Below are 9,987 nucleotides of genomic sequence, written 5' to 3' on the forward strand. Positions count from 1 at the left end.
TATTTCATTTATTTTTACTGAATATATAGTGTTAAAAAATATGATAGTCTGTAAAGAAAAAAGTGAAGGGGTTACCAATATACATTTAAAAATATGTACATTCTCAAGGGACATACAGTTTTGGAACATATGGTTTTTAATACTTAAAAAAAATAATCTGAAAACATTTGTTGTTTGATGCTATAAATACAACCATACACTGATTAATAGTTCTTTGAAAAATACATCCCTCATTAATGCTTATTAGTGATAAAAATCAGGAAATATAAATACTACATATTTAAATAGACTAGATTTGTAATTTGCTCTGTATTTATTAACATGTACTTTTTTGTCATTAATCCAAGTGTCAATACATCATTCTCCACTTTACACTGATAAATAATACAGAAAAAATAATAAACATCATTTTAAAAAGGGAAGAAATAAAAAAAATGTTTTAGGTTTATTATGTAATAATTGATTTCTGTAAAACATTGCACTGAAATGTTGTAAGTAAAAATCTGATGCAATTCAATAAAGCAATTAAAACACGTATTCTGGATTAGTAATAGTGAATATATTATTTGTTGAAATATATAACCATAATATAAGATTTGTTTTTTTTTTCATAGAAATGGAGAGAGAGAGAGAGCAGTTTAAGCCTTACTTGTATTTAAAGAGGAAAACTGAATACAAGGAAATAACAGTAAAATCAAATGGTATTAAATGTATATTGTTATGAAAGCATCCAATGACCAACAATAGTAATTGTTTATTATTATTATTATTATTATTATTATTATTATTAATGTAATTATTTATTTTGTATAATTTCTGGTACAACAGAAAAACTTTTTTTTTTTTTCATGTTCATGTACTTTCTCATACCACCTTGAAAACACAACAAACTGGAATTAAGTTTGAAATTTGAATAATGTGTCCAATAATATAGACATTCTTAGATACGGTATGAAGTAATTATTATTATTATTATTATTATTATTATTATTCATTAACAATTAAAAAATACACGTGCTGGGATAAACAACACATATGTAGCCAGATCGTACACTGATGCTATCCTTGTTCCTTGCTTTTCAGATGCTACAACTCCCTTTAGGGTGTCAGAGATTTTTCAGTCAATAGCATTATCTTTTATGGCTCCACAATAAACATAATTCTGTACAAGTGCAAGTGTATTCTGATTGACCAAGTAGTCAAAATGTATCTTTGTGAATGAATAATCAAACATCATTAGGATTAAACAGATTTTTATTTTACCTCCCTCACTAGTCAGTTGCATTTGCAATAGCTGCCTCAATTAAAATGTGTGTATTGGCCAACATGTCATTTAAATATAGTTAGAAAAACCTGACATCATTATCTTTGACATATATTTTGGTCATATAGTGCAATATGTGGAAAGCAGTCATAGACTAAAGAAAAAAATAGTGAAGGAAAGAGAATTGACAATGTTTGTATAAAAATAGGTGCTACTTTAAAATATCAGTATTCCACAAGTTAATTATTACTTTGATTATTATTTAATTATGTATTAACTATATATATAGTAAAGACCCATTAAGGTTTCCTATTTCAAATGGAGCCTCACGTTGAAGTTGGGGTGTGCCAACTTTCATTAAAGCCACTTTGGCTCTGTAGGGTAAAGACAAAACCTTTAACTGCAATAAGCAATAACACAATGTTAAATGAAGAATCACTATGCTTCTGAAATTATATGGTGGAGTTTAGTAAATGATGTCCCTAAATAGTTAAAGACAGGGTTCTGAGATCATTTAGGGCCAGAGCAGATGGAAATAGCATGTGCACTATAATGCACAGTAGACAGTTTGCTGTTTAGAACAGGAAGTGATCAATAAACTGCTGTGTATCACAATGCGATTAACTTCCTTAGAAGATATATAGATAAAATTACCTGTACAGCTACTTGAATGTGGATTTTTTTTTTTATTAAAATCATTCTTCAAAAGTTCACTATTGATGTCCGCAAATACCCTTCCTCATGTAATTAAGAAAACAATTAACTTAATATCATTATGAAGTGTTTGAGAATACAGTGCGGCACACCCCACTTGGTGGTAGTCTTTGAAGGTGGTTATTTTTGTGCCAAGGCACTTAACCCCCTGTATTAATGATAATTATATATATATATATATATATATATATATATATATATATATATATATATATATATATGAGAGACAGAGACAAATCTGCAGTTTAAAATTGGCTGAAAGTTGTCTGTTTCTCAAGAACTTCGAGGTAGTCCGGCTCAACTTGAAGTTTCGCTTTTAGTTCCAGATACTCATTTCTGTTGGGTTCAACAAACACAGTACTTGGTGTTGTACTATACAGCACAGTTTCTCGTATCCTTTCTGGATGCAAATATTGACGCCTTACATCATAGTTTGGCGTGTAAGTATATGTAGCAGGACCGCTGTACTTATATTCAATATTGTTTCCAGGTGATTGTTTCTCTGGCTCTAAAATACCTCTGTAAAAATTCTCTGCATCTTGCACTGGTGAAGATTCTTCTCGCGGTTCTATGGTACTTACACTGTAAGGTTGACTTATTAAATGGTTGTCTCTTTCCTCATCAGTGTTATTTCTGTAAGTAACTTTTAATTCGTGCAGATCTCTGTAATCCTCAACAGAATCCCCTTCTCTTGATCGGTAAATTGGATTTTTGCACATATGACCCAGTGGATGAGGGATGTATTCATACACATGCCCACCAGGAGTCTTTACTTTGGGAACTGATCTGTTGCTGTAAACACTGTACTGAAGATTAAATGAACTTACATCTGAATTGTTGGTGCTTGTACGGTCGCTTTGAGACTTTTTTCGTTTCTTCATTACTACCACGAAAAGACCTGCAGCTATAAAGACTGACATGATGAAAACCAATAGAAGGCTTAGAATTAAAACAGACAATGGTACTGAACTTGGTGTTGTATTATACTTAATAGATGTTTCTGTGGTGGTGGTTCTTTCTGGAATTGGTTCTGCAGAAGGAGGAGGAGTTGAAACTATTATATCAGAATAATCAGGGCAAAGAAAATCTGACTTGATGGATATCATATCCTCTCCAGACAATTTCTTTGGAGATGCACATATCACATTGTTTACAATGGTGCCTGTGTTAAGTTGTTCCAGCCAAATCTTCATGCCCACTACATCACATGTACAGTCCCAGGGATTTTCATATAAATCAATTTGTACTAGCAATCTTAGTTGATCTAACACACCACTTACTGGTAGATATGTGAAATGGTTACTCCTAAGATTAAGCCTGGCCAGTGTCAAACCTGAAAATATGTCTCCAGGTAAAGTTCTCAGAAGATTGTTATTGAGAAAAAGTAGCTGGAGATTTGGTACATATTGAAAGGTACCTAAAACAATTTCTCTTATAACGTTATATTCTAAGTATAAATACTGTAGACTCTGAAGACCATAAAACATATCTGCAGTGAGTCGCTCGATTAAATTGCCATTTAAGTAAAGTCTTCGCAAATTAGTTAAATCCCCAAAAGCTCTGTCTTGTATGACGGCTATCCGATTGTTACCAAAATGGAGTAAATCTAATCCAGTTGCGTCTATGAAGTCAGATCTACGCACCACTGAGATGTAATTTCCTGTAAGATACATCTTTTTAGGATTGTATGGTTTCGGTTTTAAATCAGCAACGTTTTCAATCTTTCTTTCTTGACAGTTAACATTTAGTCCCAGATCAGAAATTTGTAAATTGCATGTGCAGGCAGTAGGACACTCCAAAGGCACTGGGGATTTGGTCTGATAAGCAATTATTGGTCCATAATTATACGTGTCTTTTGATGGGATCCGAGACGTGGGCCGCATTCTTGGCTTGTTTGACTGGCGGGTACCCTTTGTGGGTTTTGATGAAGATCTTAAAACTGTAGATGATGTAGCTGAAGCCGTCACAGCAGCAGGTGTTGTATGAAAATATCCAATAGTGCTTAAAGGTGAGTGTGGTCTCATTTCATATTCTGAAATAGCTCTTCTAGGGCAGAGTTCCTGTTTTGAAACCTCATCCAGATCTCTACCATGAAGTCGGAAAGGTGTTTCACACACGACCTCTCCAACAAGAGCGGAGTAGGAAATGCTTTCCAGCCAAGCCTTCAAAGCAATAAGCTCACAAGAACAATTCCACAGATTCTCTTCCAGCTGTAATTCCACTACTTTGTCCATGTGTTCCAAAAGGCCTATATAGGGCAACATTTTTAGTCTGTTTCCCCTCAGGTCAAGGTGGGTTAATGGGACATATCGAAAAATGTTACTTGGTAGACTAGACAACAAATTATCATTTAAGATAAGCACTTGCAGCTGATGCAGTTTGCTCCAGGCATTGGGTTCAATAATGCTGATGTAGTTATAATCAATCTGCAGATATTCCAAACTTTCAAGTCCAACAAAGGTATCATCCCTTAAAATGTCAATCTTGTTATTGTTGAGATGCAATCTCTTCAACCCTTGAAGTCCATTAAAAGCTCCCGTTTCAACTTCTTGTATATCATTGTTACCTAAATGTAAAATTATAACACCAGTATAACTGATAAAATCATTTAGAGACAGTTTTTTTAAAAGATTCCCAGTTAACAAAAGATGATACATTGAGAAATGTATTGGACTGATTTCTGAAAGTCTGACTATCCCTCTGTTTTCACAACTCACAGTTAATATCCCATCTTTCTCTTCACAAGAACAAAGATTTTGACAGATTTCTCCATAATTGTCATACATCTCTATGAAAGTCAGAGATGTAACCGCCAACATGATGATTTGCAATATCCAGATATACATTTTCAGCAGATGGTGGTCCACACTCAGTATAGTGCAGTTTCTTTGCGTGGTGATGTCATCTAGAAAGAAAATAAAACATTGTATGTATTTTCTGTTGGAGAATATTATGTCTTTTTAAAAAAAATACATTTAAATATTTTTTCAGAATACACAATACAAATCTAATTGTTATTTTTTCATTAAATCACATTTAATGTTCAATTTGCATGTAGTTTTTAATGTGTAAATTATGACGAATATCTAAAACAAATACCATATTGTTTTGTATTACAGTTTTACACAATTCAAAAATGAATCTAAAATGAATCATTGGAAGTATATACCACAAATACAGCGACCAACAAGCAAAGCATGCCTATGCTTTTCAATGCAATACTCTAGTTCCAAAACACTAACCCGTTTCACTTTTTATTTCAATATGTTTATTTATACAAAAAAGATTAAATAAATAAACAACATATACTTAGATGGATAATTATCACAAATTGTATTCAAACTGAAATGATAACTGTACGATTTCCATACAGAGATCACCAATTCTGTCTAGAGATATTGTTTGCGTTTTATGAATATACAGCTTATTTCTGTTTTTTATCCGGTGTACTGCAACAGTGGTTCAACATTTAGTAAGCAGTGACAGCGAGATGCCAATGCACAACCGTGCATAGAAGAAACGACAGTATTATTACTGTCTTACAAGATCCAAGTCAAGACAAAATCAATCATAACTGAATGATACCTTCACAAAACATATTGAATGTTTTTTTTCTTTACTCACCACTTATTTCTAAGCACTTGCAAATATTAAAATAAATCATTTATTTCTATCCATGTCTAACATCACGCTTACTCCCAAAAGCTTGCAAAAGCAGCCTGGTAGAAGTAGTGAGATCAGGATCTGCATCATAAAAACTGTTCATCCCCAATGTTACAGACGTTGGAGGTGCTGATTAAGGCAACGATCACTGTCAGAGCTCTTCAGGCTAAAACACCCGCGTTGATTAAAAGCATAAGCGAATGACCTACGTAATTGATTTATACCGAAATTCCAACTCGCGGAAAACAAATCCGATTTTCTTGAATTTGACTATTCACCACACTTTATTTATATAGGAAGAACCTATTGATACAGGCTTTATAAAAGTACCGTCACTGGGGCTGCAATTTTTTTCTTTATAACTGGTAGCATTTTCCCTCTGCAACCAGGATGCCTGATTCCAAACTGGTGCTCTAAAATCGGGGAAATGCAAGAAGAGCTCCCACACATTTTCTCCAGGAAAACAATTCCTCCCTATATATATATATATATATATATATATATATATATATATATATATATATATATATATATATATATATATATATATATATATATATAATGGTCATAGGTAATTAAAGACTATTGTCATGCAATCATAATATTTTTTAGTTTTGTTGTAATGTAACTAAAAAGTGAATAAAAAAAGGAAACATTATGCTCGACAAAGCTGGAGATATCTTCTGTAATATAACCAATATTATTTCTATGGCGTTTCTTTTATATTTCAATGTACCAATACCAAAAAGAAAATGATAAAAAAAACAAAACAAAAAAAAACACGTTTATGTTAAAGTGACAACAAAAATAAGTGAGGAAATGAGTACAAGACCATTTCACATTTTTTCTTGATAAAACTACACTTAAATTATGCATGCCCCCTTCTTTAATCGTTCAATGTGTTCAATGTTTAAATTAAGGATGTAGGAATTGCCATTTTTCAGTAGTTCGATCGCTTGGTAACCGCACTGCATTTGCCAGGTTTCAGCACCATCGACAGAGAACAACAAGGTTTCGATATGACAAAATAAAAATAAAACACAAAACACAGCTAGTTAATTAAAAGAGGGGTTGCTTACCCGGTTGGGCTTCTAGGAGGCCACAACATAGCAAAAACAGAGGATTTTATTTTCTCCAAATGACCAGACTCAGTTACAAAGATTTCGTCTGCTCGACTGTAAAATCCTTAAAGTACAGCTTCTGAGGTTTTTAGCTCTGTATACGGAGGCACGGACTGCACAAACTGCCTCATTGACGCTGGTAACGTGACGGTCAACCCCACAAAAGCAGTTTGCAATGCTTCTCTGAAAAGAACGAGTGTCCCTGTGGCGACTGCTTGCAAATAATACAGAGAGTTCGTTTTTAAAGAACTGTGTCTCATCAACCACACCAAAATATTTTGCGTTGATAGTCTATTAATTTTAAAACGGTATTATTAGTATACAAATGAATGCAAACCCCAGTATCTTGCGAGTGGTATGGCTGGTGTTGCTCTACCCAAACTGTCTGCTTATTCTTTCTTGTCCTTTTCAGACAACTGCTGGCTGCACACACACACTCACAAACACACGCGCACACACACAAACGAGCGCGCGGGCGCGCGCGCTCACACGCACGTTTGTATATTAAGAATATGATACAAAAACAATCACAAATATGTATTATTAAGGTACTTATAGAACAAGGTATATATATATATATATATATATATATATATATATATATATATATATATATATATATATATATATATATATATATATTAAATGGAATTAACCAAATTCATAGTCGGATATCTATACATCACAGTTAACGATCTATATGTAACGGCACCAGCATTTATTGAAATCAATGCGGCTGTTTGCCATTAGGCTATTTCCACAAAAGCAGCTGAAAATGCAGTCTGTTTTTATTATTCCAAAGATACTGCCTGTAGATGGCAGTGCAAGGTGATAAAACGCACTATTGTGTGTGTGTGTGTGTGTGTGTGTGTGTGTACATGTGTATCATGTTTGGGATATACCATTTTAAAAATGACTGCACATTAAACAAAAAATAAAAGAACACCTGCTGCTTTTCATATCATGTGCAAGGGATGGGGGTTTAGCTTAATGTTACAGAATATAATAACTAAAATAATTTTAATCTCAAATATTTTTTCCTAGAGGTGTGTCACATTTAGTATATGTTATTGAACATCTATAAGAAGAACAATTAATCTGGATATATGTATAAATAAATCTGACACAATGTCAAATTATAATTTCACTGTCATATTTTAATATCCCTTGTCTCTCAATCTACAGAGGTCATACAAGAAATTAACTGTGTGTCATCAATAACATTAAAAGACGATCACAATTCTACAAAAGCATAGTCAAGTAGACAACTGAAGAAGGCATCTGCCAAAACATTTGTATACTTGAACTAGTTTCCTATAGTTTTACCTGTCAATAGTGAATAGGGCTCCTATAGGCAACCGGGACACTTTTATTGTTAAGAAGAAAGAAAGAAAAAAAAACATAAAACCATTCTACAGTGTTTTTGCATATTACTTAGACCCTGTTACTTTCCTATGTAAATAATGTCAGGTGTCATTCAGCAACTGTCTAGTGCAAGTGTGAATCTGCCTTCAGCCTTGCTTGATCAAGTGTACCATTATGGTTATCATACAAATGGAAACAGCTCAAGGGACACAGTGTCCTTACAAAATAATACAGGCTCCCAGACTTCCATTAATCATGTCATAAATCTGTATATGGAAACTGGGAATGTGCCAGCTAGCTATACTTCTAAGCAAACACCAAAATGTCCCTTATTATGGTGAGATATATACTGAATAATTATGTGGAAGGTAAACACGTTCATGCTAAGATTTTAAACCAATAAATATAAAGTGTTAACAAATTGTTAAAAACTAGCACACAAAATCAATGGAATGTGTTCTTGCAAATGATTGTGTCAATAAAATCTAATAGTCAGAGGGTGGGATTTTGGGGTTATTTTGAATGACTGGTTTGGTATAAAAATCTGTAGCTGTGGCCATCTCATTCCCCACCATTATAAAGCCATATACAGATTCTCAAAACCAGCACCCACAACACAGAATTAGTACTGAATGGTATTTATTAGTCAATTTGGATGAGATGATGGACCTCTTGTTGTAATAAAAAGAAACATTCAAGCTTGGGGGAGGTGGAGGAATGTGAATTGAAAATAGGGGGAAGTTACAGGTCAATTTATATTTTGTAAGATTGGCGGGAAGGTAACATGTAGTAAGTGGATGATGAATGTGTATTGTTATTATTATTAGGGCTACAACATTATAATAACTGCCACTTTGGCTAGCGTATGTGTAGACGAGACATTACATTTTATATTTTATTTTGCCTATATCTAACATTTTATCCTTGACTGTGGTCAGGACTGTGGATCTTGAAAACACACCTCATAATAAATAACTAGAACACGTATAACACACTTGATTATAAGAACTTCTATCTTGTCATTTTAGAAAAAAAGCAAGCCGAGTGCCATTCTCCTCCACTGAAAAGGTTTTAGTGTTTGAATGACGAGTTACTTCTGTTGCAGTCAGCAGATACATCTTGATTCCTGTAGTCTTTTGAAAGCAAGTCTGTGTTTTCTTTAAGTACCACTTTGATGGTTGGAATTTTATTTTCAGGATCTAAATTGCTCAAATGATTCACTCAGGTAACCCAGCAGTAGGTGGCCCCTTCCAAAATGGGAAAACGAAAGAAAGGCAAGACATCATGTGATAGGAATGACGAGTGGTGACGTCAGGCCAGAGTGCAAGAACCAAAAACACACAGGTATTTGCAGTTCAAAACGCGCTTTCAGCGCCGTTTTTATTAAACAAAAATAAATAAAATATTTAAAAAAAGATGCTTTGCTCACAGAGCACAAAATAAAACAGATAAATAAAACAAGTCTCGAACACAAAATGCACGGTCAGGCTGGGCAACAGCCTTCACTGATCCGTTATCTTTTTTTTTTTCTTTTCGTTTCCTCTCGCCCGCACTCTCGTTCCTCCTCTCGAACACCCCACCCCGAGTGCCGAGAGCTGCAGGCTTTTATTAAGGTGAACCATCTCCCAATTAGCAACAAAATTAATCCCGTAATTAATTCGGGAGATGGTTCACCTTCTGCACAAGTTTTTTAAACTGTGGATGGGACTACCCATCCACGCTAAACAAAATATAAAACAGAAACACGGCTACGGCGACAATACATAAATACAAATAAAACAATACAGAAATAATAACACACAGCGCCTCGCCGTCCTATAACACAATAAATAAATCATAAAACAAATACAAACTAACACA

The 9,987-nt window shown here is 33.8% G+C and overlaps 1 protein-coding gene across 1 annotated transcript; it reads right to left on the reverse strand.

The window, feature by feature from the left end:
* Nucleotides 1-2,187: 2,187 nt before the first annotated feature.
* LOC117406912 (SLIT and NTRK-like protein 5) lies at nucleotides 2,188-7,180 on the reverse strand. The gene is made up of 2 exons (XM_034011315.3): nucleotides 6,721-7,180; nucleotides 2,188-4,883 (listed from the first exon to the last, which is right to left on the reverse strand). Exon 2 carries the CDS (start codon nucleotides 4,822-4,824, stop codon nucleotides 2,224-2,226), a length of 2,601 nt encoding a protein of 866 aa, XP_033867206.1. The 5' UTR covers nucleotides 4,825-4,883; nucleotides 6,721-7,180; the 3' UTR covers nucleotides 2,188-2,223.
* Between the last annotated feature and the right edge of the window lie 2,807 nt (nucleotides 7,181-9,987).

The sequence above is a fragment of the Acipenser ruthenus genome, chromosome 8 (genome assembly GCF_902713425.1).
Source record: "Acipenser ruthenus chromosome 8, fAciRut3.2 maternal haplotype, whole genome shotgun sequence".
In the NCBI taxonomy this organism is placed as follows: domain Eukaryota; kingdom Metazoa; phylum Chordata; class Actinopteri; order Acipenseriformes; family Acipenseridae; genus Acipenser; species Acipenser ruthenus.